The sequence below is a fragment of the Microtus pennsylvanicus genome, chromosome 11, assembly GCF_037038515.1.
Source record: "Microtus pennsylvanicus isolate mMicPen1 chromosome 11, mMicPen1.hap1, whole genome shotgun sequence".
NCBI lineage: Eukaryota > Metazoa > Chordata > Mammalia > Rodentia > Cricetidae > Microtus > Microtus pennsylvanicus.
The window spans coordinates 51,137,688-51,152,397 of record NC_134589.1 but is presented as its reverse complement, the minus strand read 5'-3'; the positions used below and the strand labels follow the sequence as shown (position 1 = coordinate 51,152,397).

The following is a 14,710-nucleotide window of genomic DNA, read 5'->3' as shown; positions in this document are numbered from 1 at the left end:
GAGAAACCCTGTGGTGGAGGGAGCAGAGCAGAATTTATTCTGGGGCTAAAGAGATGGCTCAGCAGCTAAGAGCACTGGCTCTTCTTGCAGAGGCCCTGAGTTCAATTCCCAGCAATCACATAATGGCTTACAACTATCTAATGGAATCTGATGCCCTCCTCCGTCCTGCAGGCATACAGGCAAATAGAGCAGTCATATACATAAAGAAATAAATCTTTGGGCTGGAGAGATGGCTCAGTGGTTAAGAGCCTGCTCTTCCAAAGGTTCTGAGTTCAATTCCCAGCAACCACATGGTGGCTCACAACCATCTGTAATGAGGTCTGGTGCCCTCTTCTGGCCTGCAGGCATACACACAGACAGAATATTGTATACATAATGAATAAATAAATAAATATTTTTTTAAAAAGACCTGGTGGTGGTGGCACACTCCTTTAATGCCACAGCATGTTCAGGAGGTAGAGGCAGGCAGATCTCTGTGAGTTTAAGGCCAGCCTGGTCTACAGAGCAAGTGCCAGGATAGCCAGGGCTACACACAGAGAAACCCCATCTTGTAAATAAAGAAAGAGAAACATGAGGGTGGAGGTGGGGCGGGGAGACTGCGCAGCCGGTATGAACAAGGCTGACACCCCAGTTCAAGTGCGCAATCCATTGAAAGATTGAAGGGGAGAAGTGACTCAACAAAGTTATTTTGGGGGACACCAAAAGCCTTCACTCACACCTCATACACTCAAAAATAATGTTTTTTCAAAGAGTAACATTGAAGTCAATGCTGTAGCTCGCTCCTGCTGTTGTAGTGGGTTCTCCAGAGGAACAGAACAGGGCATATGTAGTGAGCTTTAAAACAAAGAGCACCAGATCCCACCTGAGTTGCTGAGAACCAGGTACCTGGTTTTTGAGGCAGAGGCGGGGCCTCAACATTCGGAGCAGTCCAGAGTACCTGTCTTTACAGATGAGGGTGTAGTTTTTCAGTCCACAAGGTGGAGTGACTAAGTCGTTCCAACCTGACTGGAAGCCAGACAGTTCCTGAAGAACCTCTGGTCACTCTCTACTCCACAATGAAGGACTGGCCTGCAGGCCATCACTGAAGGACTCAGCGGCAGGAACAGGGCAAGAGGAGGCCAAGCCAGCACTAGGCAAGAGGAGGAATGTCCGTTTGTCTTCCTGCACACCCTTTTTATCTGGACTACTGCCTGAAGGTACCGTCTACAGTCACGGTGGGCCTTCCCACATCCACCAAGGCAGTGAGGACAGTTCAGGAGAGGCTTCCTACACAGGTGATTCTATCTGTGGTAATTAATACCTGTAATCCTCAGGAGACCGCGACAGGAAGATCCCAGGACCTGAGACTAGTGTGTTCAAGGTCAGCCTAGGTTAGAGTGAGACTGTCTTCAAAAGAAACAAGAGCAAACAGGTACGTTGGCCGATAGAGGTACTCAATGCACAAACTTGAAGACCAGAGTCTGACCCTCATAACTCAAGACACAAGCTAGAAGTGATGCGCACCCACCGTCCCAGCATTCTCAGCGTGAAGTGGGAGGCAGAAGACTCCCAGAGAGTCTCCAGATTGCCCAGAGTACACAGCACAGCAGCCGCAACACGAGACACAAGGTAGACGATGACAACTCCCAGACTGTCCTCTGACTTCCACACACGCACCGTGACACACAGGTGTACCTACACGTACACACAATCAGTGAATTAACCGGGAGAGAAAGAAAAGTCAGTCATGGCTTTAATCTGAGCACTCAGGAGGCAGAGTTTTCCATGACTCTGAGGTCAGCCAGGACAGGCAGGGTTATGGAGAGGGCTATGGGGAGAAGAGAGACAGAGACAGACGCTGTTTCAAAATAAATAAAAATAAGACAGTAAAATTCACTATTTAGCTTAGGCTGACTTTGAACACACTAGTCTTAGGTCGTGGGGATCTTCCTGTTCCAGTCTCCTGAATAGGATTACAGGTATTACTACTGGTTCTAAGGTCACAGTGTTACAGATTAGAATCACCTGTGTAGGGCGTGGCTCCTGAACTCTCCTGACTGCCTTGACTGATGTGGGAAGGCCCACCCGTGACTGTGGACGGTACCTTCAGGCAACAGTCTAGATAAAAAAGATATGAGGACATTCCTTCTCTTCCTTTTTTTTTTTTTTTTTGAGACAGGGTTTCTCTGTGTAGTTCTTCCTGTCCTGGAACTCACTCTGCAAACCAGGCTGGCCTCGGACTCACAGAGATCCACCTGCCTCTGCCTTTCAAGTGCTTGAATTAAAGGTGTGCACCACCACTGTTTGGCTTCCTTTTTTTCTTTTTATTTTTTTTGGGGGTGTGTTGAGGTGGTAGGTCTGGATTGAATAAGGATCTTTAAAAGCTTTTGCGATAGCAGGAGGCCCACACAGCTTGGAAACCCACACTGATGATAACGTGACTCTCAGACTTCCAGATGACCCTGAGGCTGGATTTCTTCTGGCTTCTCCTAGCAGCTGAGCATTGGGCTTACCTAATTAGGCTGATTTCTAGTCTTTAATTAGCCGCATGTGAGTCTTGGCGCTGTAAAACACTGGGCAGTAAGCCCCAGGATGTCTGCTCTCTTCAGAAGACTTGGTTTCACAGGCTTAGTCCATATCATCACAGTAGGCACGGCGCTGGAGCAGCGACTGAGGTTACATTCTGTTTCCAGGGGGCGAGGGTGGGGATTTGAGGGCGGTATTTTATGTGTATGTTTATGTGAATGTTTTGCCTGCATGTATGTCTATGTGCCATGTGCCCATGGACGTCAGAAGAACTAGAACTACAGACAGTTGTGAGCCACTGTGCGGGTGCTGGGAATCAAACCCAGGTCTTCTGCAAGAGCAGTCAGTTCTCTTAACCACTGAGCGATCCCCCAACCCATAGAGAGATTTCTTACATTTCATTTTACATGTATGAATGTTTTGCCTAAAAAGTATGCACATATATGCATACTTATGCATTTTATATATATATATACATATATATATACATATATATGTATATATATATATATAAAATGTGCATTCCCCAAGCACAAAAAAGTCAAGAGAGGGCATTGGATCCCCTGGAACTGGAATTACAGATAGTTGTGAGCCACTATGTAGGTGCTAAGAGTTAAACTTGAGTCTTGTCCATTGAGTGTTGCTCCTATGTCATGTTTAGGGATGACCACTTGGATTGGACAACCAATTAGGGGGCTCATCCCTCCTTCAGCAACCACTGACTGTAGCTTTTCATCTAGGGGTGCGGCCTTGGGAAATTTCCCCCATCAACACTGGCATGTCAACTGGTATGGTCAGTATGCAGGTCATGTTTATAGCCTCTCTGGTCCCCAGGGGGCACCAGACATGCATACATGCCGGCAAATGTAAACATAATAAACCTCAAAAGGAGTCCTAAATTCAACCCTAGCAACCTGCAATTCGCCTACCCAAAAAAATGCATTATAATAAAACGATATTAAAGGAAGCATAAAACTGAATGTGGTGGCAAACGTCTGTAATCCTAGCACTTGAGACCGAGGCAGGAGGAGTTTGAGGCCAGCCTGGGCTACAGAGCAAGACCCTACTTCAAAAACAGAAACAACAGTAAAATAAACCCCATACACAGAGAGAGCCAGGGGCTGTAGGAATTTATACAGTAACTAATCCGGCCCAGAGTGAGCAAAGTCCCTCCTGGACTTGGTCCAGGGCTAACGCCAACAAAGCACAGAAAGCCCTGCTGAGAGACTGCTCCTGTTTAGAGTCCAAAGAGATCCCAAGTAGATCGCAGGTCACAGTTTAATGAGTGACAGCCATGTAGACACTGCTGAAAACATTCTACTTTGTCTGACTCGGAATTGATTCCCTAAACCCCACTCCCCCCTTCCTTCTCCTTCCCTCTTTGTCCTCTGTCTTTTTTAGACAGGGTTTTAACATTTTGCCCAAGCTAGCCTCCCAATTCCTGGTCTCAATGATCTTTCTGCCCTAGACTCCCAAATGTTAGAAGCAGCTGAGTGTGGTGGCTCACACCTTTGATCCCAGCATATGGAAGGCAGAGGCAGGAGGAGCGCTGTGAGTTCAAGTCCAGCCTGGTCTACATGGTGAGTTCCAGGACAGGCAGGGTTATATTAAAAAGACCCTGTCTCAGAACCAAAACAAAATAAAGCAAAAAAAAAAAAAACATTAGCACTGCAGCAGGTGGGCACCACTGCAACCACACAGCCCAGCCTCCTTCCTGCACCTGACATCAGGCAGTACATCCTCCCATTGATAGCGCAGGACCACAGGAAGACAGCTGGAAGAGAGGCCTGAAACACAAATTTCAGGAGTGGGTGAAGTTTCACTGAGAAGAAATGATCATATCAAGAACCAGGAAGATTTAAAGCTAAATGTCAACAGAGCTCCAGCCCCAGAAGATGAAGATGTTAGGGTTATCTGAAAAACTGCCTTGAAACTCCATGACGAAATCCTCCACGTATGAGAGCTAGGGATACAGTGTAAGTGAGAGGGCCTGGGTTCAAACCCCAGTATGGATGGAAGGAAAGAGGGAGGCAAGGCTATCCTGGGCTGTTTGGCGGAGGGGGTGGGGAAGAGGAGGAGGAGGAGGAGGAGGAGGAGGAGGAGGAGGAGGAGGAGGAGGAGGAGGAGGAGGAGGAAGAGGAGGAATAGCACCAGGGAGAATAAGACAAAAGCTCTGAGAAGTCTAGGCTGATAAGGGACCAGCCATTTACAACCGCCTGCTGGAGATCCTAGAACCCCAGCACTCTGGAGGCTGAGGCAGGACTGAGAGTGTAAATTATCTGGGCTACATAGTGAGACTCTATCTAAGAAAGGGAAGAATGGAAGGAAGAAGAGAAGAGAAAGAGAGAGAGAGAGGAAGGAAGAAAGGAATGGGGACAGAGACCAAGGGTGAGAGGCGGAAAAGAAAGGGAGGGAGGGAGCAAGTGCAAGAGAAACAGGGATGGAGAGATGTCTCCGTGGTTAGAAGCATTGGCTTCTCCAGAGGACTGGGGTTCGGTTCCCAGTGCCCACGTGGTGGCTCACAAACATCTCTAACTCCAGTGCCAGGGGATTTGGGGCCTTCTGGCCTCAGAGGGCTCCTGCACATGTGATTTATATAGGTTCACACACATGTGCATAAATTAATAAAATTTAAAAGCTAGTTATGCACATGCCTACCCATGAGCCAGAGAAGCAAGCCAACAGTAGGGCTCCTAGCCGAGCAGTGGTGGCGCACACCTTTAATCTCAGCACTCGGGAGGCAGAGGCAGGCGGATCTCTGTGAGTTCGAGGCCAGCCTGGTCTACAAGAACTCTTTCCAGGACAGGAACTAAAAGCTACAGAGAAACCCTGTCTCGAAAAATAAAAAGAAAAAAAAAACCAACAGTAGGGCTCCTTCATGATTTCTGTTTCCACCTCCTGTTTCAGCTCCTGGTGACTCCTCTCATTGGTGGGCTGTGACCTGGAAGTATAAGCCAAATAAATCTTTTCCTCCCCCAGGCTGCTTTTGCTTTTGGTCTGAGTGATCTATCTATCTACCTATCTATCTATCTATCTATCTATCTATCTATCTATCTATCTATCTATCTATCACATCTATCTATTATCTATCTATCTATCTATCTATCTATCTATCTATCTATCTATCTATCTATCTATCTATCTATCTATCTATCGTGTGTAACAGCCTTGGATGTCCTGGAACTCACTTTGTAGACCAGGCTGACTTCGAACTCACATAGATCTGCCTGCTTCTGCATCCCGAGGCTGGGATTAAAGGTGTGTGCCACCACTGCCCAGCCAGAGTGTTTTATTACAGCTACAGAAATGAGACTATGGCAACCCCAAATGGGCTAAGCCCAAAGAACTCCATTCCAAGACATCTTGTAGCCCAGGTTGGTTTAAAAGTCTCACACTCGTCCTGCCTCAGTTTCCACGGTGGTGGGACTACAGACTAGGATAACTATGCCTGGCTCATGATTGCAGTTTTTTCCAAACTAAAATTTTGTTTTCAAAAGCCTTTTTTATTTTATGTGTCTGAGTGTTGTGTCTGCATATTCGCCGTGGGCATGTTTGGTGCATGAGGAAGTCAGAAGAGTATCTGATTCCTCTGGAACTGGAGCTGTGGACAGTTGTGGGTCATCATGCGGGTGTCGGTAAGCAAACCCAGGTCCTCGGCAACAGCAGCGCGTGCTCTTCCCGACTGAGTCGTCTCAGCCGCACTCCTCACCTGGTTTTGAGACTTCAAGCAGACCAGGCTGGCCTCAGGCAAGGATAACCTTGAACTCCTGATCTTCCTCCTGCCTCCAGCTCCCCAGGGCTGGAATTACAGGTTAGTAAGCACCACCACTCCCATTCTGTTCAGGGCTGGGCTCCAACCTAGGGCTACTGGCTTGTTAGGCAAGCACTCTATCAAATAAACGACTTTCTTAGCCCGAGCACAATGTTTCTCTTTTTTCTCCTTTTTAAAGATATTATTTATTTATTTATTATGTATACAGTGTTCTGTCTATATGTTAGACGACGAGGGAGCCAGAGCTCATTACAGATGGTTGTGAGCCACCCTGTGGTTGCTGGGAATTGAACTCAGGACCTTTGGAAGAGCAGCCAGTGCTCTTCTCTGAGCCATCTCTCCAGCCCCACACAATGTTTTTTCAAGTGCTGAAAAAAAACAAGACAGAATTGCAGAATTGCTAACACAGATCCTGTTTCCAGCAAAAGTATTCCCAAAGAATGAAATCAATACACAAAAAATGAATCCTAAAAATGTTTATTCTTATTGTTTGTTTTTGTTGTTTGTTTTCTTTTTTATTATTTATTTTATGTGCATTGGTGTGAAGGTGTCAGATCCCCTGGAACTGGAATTACAGACAGTTGCAAGCTGCCATTTGGGTGCTGAGGGTCCTCTGAAAGAGCAGCCAGTTCTCTCAACCACTGAGTCATCTCTCCAGCCCTTGTTAATTCTCTTGACACAGGGTCTCACTACGTAGCCCTAGCTGGAACTCACTGTGTAGACTAGAATGGCCTCAAACTCACAGTGATCTTCCTGCCATTGTGAGCACTAGGCATGTATAGGATACACATACACACGTTCAGGCAAAACATCTATATGCTTAACATGAAATAATTTTAAATTTTTAAAAATAAAATAAGCCGGGCGGTGGTGGCGCACGCCTTTAAGCCCAGGCAGAGGCAGGCGGATCTCTGGGAGTTCGAGGCCAGCCTGGTCTACAAGAGCTAGTTCTGGGATTGGCACCAAAGCTACAGAGAAACCCTGTCTCGAAAAACCAAAATAAATAAATAAATAAAAAATAAATAAAATAGCAAAAAACCTATTCAAGGCTAATAAAATAAACAAAATAGCAAGTTCAAGGTTAGCCTGGGCTAGTGAGACCCTACCTCAAATAAAAACAAAAATCATGAGGGAACTAGCCAGGATTCTCAGTGGTTAAAGTGTGTGCTAATCTTGAGAGGACCTCAGTTTAATTTCCAGCATGACTCAAAAAAGAAACAGTATCAGTTTCTGTTATAGATTTGATACATTTATATTAAAATATTATTGAGTCAGCAGTGGTGGCAAATACCTTTAGTCCCAGCATTTGGAAGGCAGAAGTAGGTAGATCTTTATGAGTTCAAGGCCAGCCTGGTCTATATAGCAAGTTCCACGACAGCCAAGGCTACATAGTGAAATCCTGTCTAAAAGAGGGAAAAAATAAAACTTAAAAGATTTTCATTTGAAAGCTTTTTTTTAATAGCCAGGCAGTGGTGGTGCATGCCTTAAATCCAACCCCATAATTCTGGAGGCAGGGGAAGGCAGATCTCTGTGAATTCAAGGACAGCCTGGTCTACAAAGCCAATTCCAGGGCCGGTGGTGGTGGTGGTAGCACACACCTTTAATTGCAGCATTCCGGAGGCAGAGGTAGGTGAATCTCTGTGAGTTCGAGGCCAGCCTGGTCTACTAGAGCTAGTTCCAGGACAGCTTTCAAAGCTACAGAGAAACCTTGTCTTGAAAACCCACAAAAACAAACAAACAATATAAATGTAGGGGCTAGAAAGATGGCTCCCCAGTGAAGAGCACTGGCTGCTCTTCCAAAGGACCTGGGTTCAAATTTCAGCACCCACACGGCAGCTCACAACTGTAAGTCCAGATCCACAAGATCTGACATCTTCACACAGACATACATGCAAGCAAAACATTAGTGCACATAAAATAAAAATAATCTTTTAGAAAAACAAATTATTTAAAAAGTATAAACACAATAGTAATTTGAACATCTAACTGAAACAGATCATTCTATTAGCAAATGTAAATCAGGGCTGACCAGATGGCTCCTCAGGTAAAAGGAGCTTGACAGCCTGATGACCCAAGGATGGGTCCTGGGACCCACATGGTGGAAGGAAAGAGTCTCTGGGGTCCTGGTACAGGAGCTGACACCTGAAGGAAGTTAAACACAAGACCACTTAGTAGGCACACAAAAAAAACAGAACCTCTTCTCTGTTTGGAAGTTTCTTCAACTTTCAGATCTTTGGAGAAACAGAACATACTTCCTATTTCAGAAGTTGAAAATAACCAAAACTTTGACTTTGTGGGCTTTCCTGGCAGTTGGGTCACCAGGCATGTGACCAACCAGACTCACACCCAGGCTTCCATTAGTATCTAATCACAGAGAAGGAAGGACAGTGTGGGAGTCTGCAGCACTGGAGGTCATGGAACAATGTCTGGCTCAGGGCAGGGGCGATGCAAGCTTCAGTGAGTTGGTCTTGCAGCACAGGAGAGTTCTGCTCACCAGACTGGTTCTGCAGCATGGTTCTGGGAACTGTTCCTGGTCACATCACTCCACGTCTGGCTTTTCTGCCCAGAAAGTCTTTGAAGTAGCCAGTGTTGTTCTGTTTTTGTTTGGGGGTTGAGACAGAATCTTGTTATGTAGTTCAGACTGGCTTCAAACTCATTTTGTAGCCTAAACCGACCTCATTTTAGCAATCCTCCTGCCTCAGCCTCCTGATAATTGCTGGGATTACAGGTACACATCACCCCCTGCACCACAAGACATGGTATTACTGTTTTGCTCAGGCTGGTATGGAGCTCCCATCTCAGCCTAGGAACTAAAGCTACAGGCACAGGCCACATGGCCTGGCTCTAGCCAATGTTTTTTTTTTGTTTTGTTTTTGTTTTTTTTGATCAAGTGCTGGGGTTAAAGATGTGCACCATTACACTGGCCTAGGTGATGTATCTTTTCCCTGCGGCTTCTATCTGAAAAGTGATAGCAATGCAGTAGAAAACCCAACATCCTCAAGAGTTCCTCAGCATAGCTGCCATCTATGCTTCCTTCTGCCTCGCCTCCGGATACTGCCTTAGTTGTTCCATCCAGCAAATATTACGAATGGCAAGTCTATGACTTAGCTGCATTCAGCTGTGTCTGCCCCTTGCCCAGCCATCAGTAAGCAGCGAGGAGCAAGCTATGCTCATGATACCCCTTCTGGGTATGTAGGATCGTTACATCATTAGATGGGGCAGTGGCCCAACAGACAACTAACCCAAGCTTAAAAATCAGAAGTTTCTAGAGGAATGGATTTTGCACTGGAATTTATCAGATATTTAAGAGTTAGGAAAGAGGTAATGAGCGAAAGTTCAAGCACAGGAAAGAATAACCAGAAGAGGGGAGAGCGCTAACCAAGGGGGCTGAGCAGGTAGGTAGGCAGGATTCCGATCTTGTAAGACTGAAGAGCTCAGACTGCCTGCTGAGAGTCGTCAGGAGCCATCGGTGGGTTCACGCAGTTGACACTTGCAGTTCTCCCATGGGAAACAGAGGGGAAGTTCGATTTTTCAGAGATCAACCAGAAGGCTACTAAAAAAGGGAAGATAGTGCCTTGGGCTGGGGAAGGGGGTGGAGAGATATGAAAGAAACCAGAGTTATTTCAGCAAGTCTCCATAATGGGTAGAGTCTGAAGAAGGCAGTGGTATTGGGAGTGTTTGGAATGATCAGGTAAATGAGTGGTTGTGGACAACAGAGGAATACTATTTTTCTGTGCGTTTCTTTGGAAATAAAGTCTCAGTATAAAGCCCAGGCTGGCCCTGAATTCATGACCTTCCTGCCTCTGCTTCCTAAGGACTAGCAGTAGACAGCCCTGCACCTCCATGGTTAGCAGGTGAAGCTATTTTGATAATGAAGTCAATTTTTGATATATTGAAGTTTTGGTTTTAGTTGTTTTTGTTTGTTTGTTTTTTTATGAGAAGGGTCTATGTAGCCCAAGCCGGCTTCAAACTCATGATCTTCCTACTTGAGCCTCTCAAATGAGGTACACTGTTTCTGTACTTGTAGAACATGTAAAAGAGAAGTCTAAGAGACAATCAGGCATAAGTATCTAGACCTCAGGAAAAAGGGTATAGAGCAGAGATCAAAACGAGTCTGGGCTAGAGGTGGTGATTAAAGGTGCAGCAAAATATGTCCAAGGCACTTGTGGAGTATATATTAAGACAGTCAAAGAATACTCCAGAAAGGTAGAGGAAGAGGAAGCGACAGAGGAGTCTGAGAAGGACCAACACACAAGCAAGAGGAAAACCAAGAAAATGAATGTCACTGTCACGTCCCCAGGAGAAAGTAACACTGGGTATGGATGCTGCAGAAACAGTTTAGAGTAGCAGTAACAGTAACGTATCCAGTGGATATAGAATAGGGGCGACAGCAGTCTCAGGCTGCAGAGGGAATCAGTTGAGGGCTAGGAGAGGTGGCAGTAGGTGTAAGGAAGTAATGAAGGCAAACCGGGCATCTCTAAGAACAGCTATGGAGGAGAGAGGGTAGCACGTGGAGAGGCTTTTGGAAGCTGCACAAAGTTGGTGGCCAGAGAGTCTCTAGATCTCTCCAGGGTGGAAGGAAAGGAAGGGAGAGTGTAAAACCAAAGGAGGGTCCTGGGGAAAGCTGTGGAGGGAGGTGATAAGGGCCTGTGCCTGGGAGGGAGATGGTCCCCTGGGTGGCAGGAGGTGATTATCAGGTTGTCATTTCCTCCCCATTTCTATTTCTATCTCCTTCCTGCTCTTGGCCTGGCTCTCCTTGGAGCTGGAAGAGAGAAAGACCAAGTCACACCCTGGAAGAAGCTCTGTGCCTTCAGAGGTCTTTCTGCCTGACTGTAAGCTGGGGCTGGGATTAGAAGAGGAAGATCTGAGGAGGGAATAAGAACTAAGGGCTGAGGACAGGGTAGAAGAGAAGGGAAAAGTCTGGGAGGGAGCGAAGCTGTTTCTGGAAGTGTTCTTAAGAGCTACAGCAGTGAAGGGTTGGAGCCTAGAAAAATTATGCCAAGGACCAGGGTGGTAATCCTTTAAACTCCCTTTGCCCACAGGTCCCTATGGCTCTCTTCATCTTGCTGTTCTTGCTGCCAAGTCCCTTACATTCCCAGCCCCCTTGTGATATCTCCCAAGTGACCAGCCTGCTGGAAGTAAACTGTGAGAACCAGAAGCTGACAGCATTGCCTGCAGACCTGCCAGCAGACACAGGCATCCTCTTCCTGGCCAAGAACAAACTGGTTACCTTCTCCACAGCCTCCGTGGCACAGTTCACTCACCTCACTCGGCTATACCTGGATGAATGTGAGCTGACCAGCCTGCAGACCAGTGAGAAACTGTCCAAACTGGAGAACCTGCATTTATCCCACAACAGCCTGCAAAGTCTGCCCTCCCTAGGACGGGCACTGCCTGCACTCACTATCCTTGACCTCTCCTTCAACCAGCTGGGCTCATTGTCTCCCGGTGTTCTGGAAGGCCTAAACCAACTACAGGAGCTCTACCTGCAGAACAATAATCTGAAGAGTCTGCCCCCCGGGCTCTTGGTGTCTACAACCAATCTGAAGAAACTCAATCTGGCCAACAACCACCTACGTGAGCTGCCCCATGGGCTCCTAGATGGGCTGGAAGATCTTGACACCCTCTACCTTCAAGAGAACTGGCTTCGTACAATACCAAGGGGCTTCTTTGGGACCCTCTTCTTGCCTTATGTTTTTCTTCATTCCAACACCTGGTATTGTGATTGTGAGATTCTCTACCTCCGAAACTGGCTCAAGCAAAATTCCAACAATGTCTACATATGGAAGGAGGGTGTGGATGTCAAGGCTATGACCCCTAATGTGGCCAGTGTACGATGTGCCAATTTGGCCAACGCACCTGTCTTCTTCTACCAAGGGAAGAACTGCCCTACCAGTAGTGATAGGGATTCCATAGACTATGATGACTATGACTCTGAAGTCTCTGAAGTACCTGCTACAAGGGCAGAGGTCAAGTTTTCTACTAACACTAAAGCCCATACTACCCACTGGGGCCAACTCTTAGAGTCTCCTACTTCTCCAGACAGCCAAAGGCCTTCTTGGCCTCCAACCCACAAACCTACTAAAAAACAGTCCACATCCACCCACATACAGATTCCAGGTTTCACCACACTCCCACAGACCATGCAGTCCAGTACACCTCTTTATAATCTAAAACTCAATACTACACCTACCACCATCCCAACCACCCCAGTACCTACCACTTCCATCCCAAAGGCCAGCCCTACCCCAGAGCCCACCACTTCCATCCCAAAGGCCAGCCCTACCCCAGAGCCCACCACTTCCATCCCAAAGGCCAGCCCTACCCCAGAGCCCACCACTTCCATCCCAAAGGCCAGCCCTACCCCAGTACCTACCACTTCCATCCCAAAGGCCAGCCCTACCCCAGTGCCTACCACTTCCATCCCAAAGGCCAGCCCTACCCCAGAGCCCACCATTTCCATCCCAAAGGCCAGCCCTACCCCATTGCCTACCACTTTCATCCCAAAGGCCAGCCCTACCCCAGAGCCCACCACTTCCACCCTGGCTACTCCAGAGTCCAGTACCAACCCAGTGTCAACAACTACCACCCTGACTACCCCGGAGCCCAGCATCACACCAATGCTTACCACCTCCACCCTGACTATTCCAGAATCCACTGCTTCCACCCTGACTACCTCAGAGCCCAGTGCTCCAGTGCCTTCCACCCTCACTCCAACTACCCCAGAGCCCAGCAGCACTACCCCAACCACTCCAGTGTTTACTGGAGTGACACTCTTCATTACTGCCCTGGCCGCCACAGAACTCACTTTACTCCCTACCCCTGAACCTATTACTGGAATCCCAGAAATGAACAGCTTCCTAACTTTCCAAGACATGGTTCAAGCAAACTCTAATACTTCCAAAAGTGACCCTTTTCTCAATTCTGACTTTTGCTGCCTCCTCCCCCTGGTTTTTTATATTCTGGGTCTTCTCTGGCTTCTATTTGCCTCTGTGATACTCCTTTTGTTGCTGACCTGGATCTGGCATGTAAAACCACACACTCCGGACTTGGACCAATCTGCTGCGCTGGCCACAAGCACATACACCACAAGTCTGGAGGTGCAGAGAGGAAGGCAGGTAACTGTGCCCCGGGCCTGGCTGCTCTTCCTTCAAGGCTCACTCCCTACTTTCCGTTCTAGCCTTTTCCTATGGGTAAGGCGTAATGGGCGTGTTGGGCCTCTGGTAGCAGGACGGCGGCCCTCAGCTCTGAGCCAGGGTCGTGGTCAGGACCTATTGGGAACAGTGGGTATTAGGTACTCAGGTCACAGTCTGTGAAGGTGAGTACCTTGGAGATCCTAAGAAGACTACTGGGATCTAGCTGGGGTGGGAATGAGACTGCCACACAGACATTCTATTTACTTCTTTATCTGAAGCCCCTTTTACACCTAGACCACACAAATCAGAAGTGGTAAGGTGATACAACTGGGTAATCACAGAACCAAGCTCCCTATGTTACTTAGAGCATTGCCAGGTCACATGGTCACTGCTATGGCTTTGGGGAAGAGGTAGAAAAAGTGAATAGAAATGGAGCATGGCTCCCATGTGTTCACATGTGGGAGGAAACTTGGAGCAACATTATCCCTAAGTATCGTGAATATGTTTTCCCTGTTTAACACTTATCTTCCACCAGTGTTATCTGAATAATAAAACTGCTTTTTTTAATTTTTTTTATTGATAAAAGAATAAAAAAAAATTTCCACCTCCTCTGAGCCTCCCATTTCCCTCCCCCTCCTCCCACCTTTCTCCCCCTCCCCCCACTCCTCTCCCCCTCCCTCTCCAGTCCAAAGTAAAACTGCTTTTAAGAAAATGTAGCTTTCTATGAGAGATGAGAATGGCTGAAGCACCTGTTACAAGAATTCCCAAGGTCCTAACTGCCCCCACCCTGATCCCAAATACCCAACAAATCTCCAGTTGTACCTGGGGGAGGGGGGCAGAGGACACTTCTTCGACCTTGGTGACTCTTCTGCAGAGTTTGGGTACCCACCAGGCTACCTCAGACAACTCCAGAACCATGTCCCAGAGCTGAAAGTGCTAAAGCCTGCCTGCAGCTGGGTAGCAGAGGTAGGTACATTCCTCACACTCATGGCTTCCAAATACAACTCTCCTCACCGGACAGGTCAGGACTGGGAAAAGGTGTGTCACCCTGATGGGTTTGACTGAAGAACCTTAGGTTTGCTGCTTTCAAAGCTGGATGTAGCAGGACCCTTCTTTCCCCAAAATCCACTGATTTGGCCATTTGCTAATCTCACCAGTGAGGTCATCTCAGTTCAATACAGGGCTTGGGACCCAGATAAAGGAAGGCTGGCTCTACCGACTGCCCCTCTCCAGATGGTTCTAGATCTTCTTGTGAATCTGGCTGAATCTCCTTCCCACCTTGAACTCTTCCAGGTAG

General features: G+C 47.2%; 1 protein-coding gene across 2 annotated transcripts; it reads left to right on the top strand.

Moving 5' to 3' along the window:
• Positions 1 to 6,144: 6,144 nt before the first annotated feature.
• On the top strand, positions 6,145 to 13,975 carry Gp1ba (glycoprotein Ib platelet subunit alpha). 2 transcript variants are annotated; one of them, XM_075991867.1, is made up of 2 exons: positions 6,145 to 6,316; positions 11,320 to 13,975. In XM_075991867.1, the coding sequence occupies exon 2, from the start codon at positions 11,326 to 11,328 to the stop codon at positions 13,591 to 13,593; it is 2,268 nt and encodes a 755-aa protein (XP_075847982.1). In that variant the 5' UTR covers positions 6,145 to 6,316; positions 11,320 to 11,325; the 3' UTR covers positions 13,594 to 13,975. The 2 variants fall into 2 exon arrangements, with proteins under 2 accessions (XP_075847982.1, XP_075847983.1); XM_075991868.1 differs by lacking the exon at positions 6,145 to 6,316 and adding an exon at positions 11,050 to 11,109.
• Positions 13,976 to 14,710: the final 735 nt, after the last annotated feature.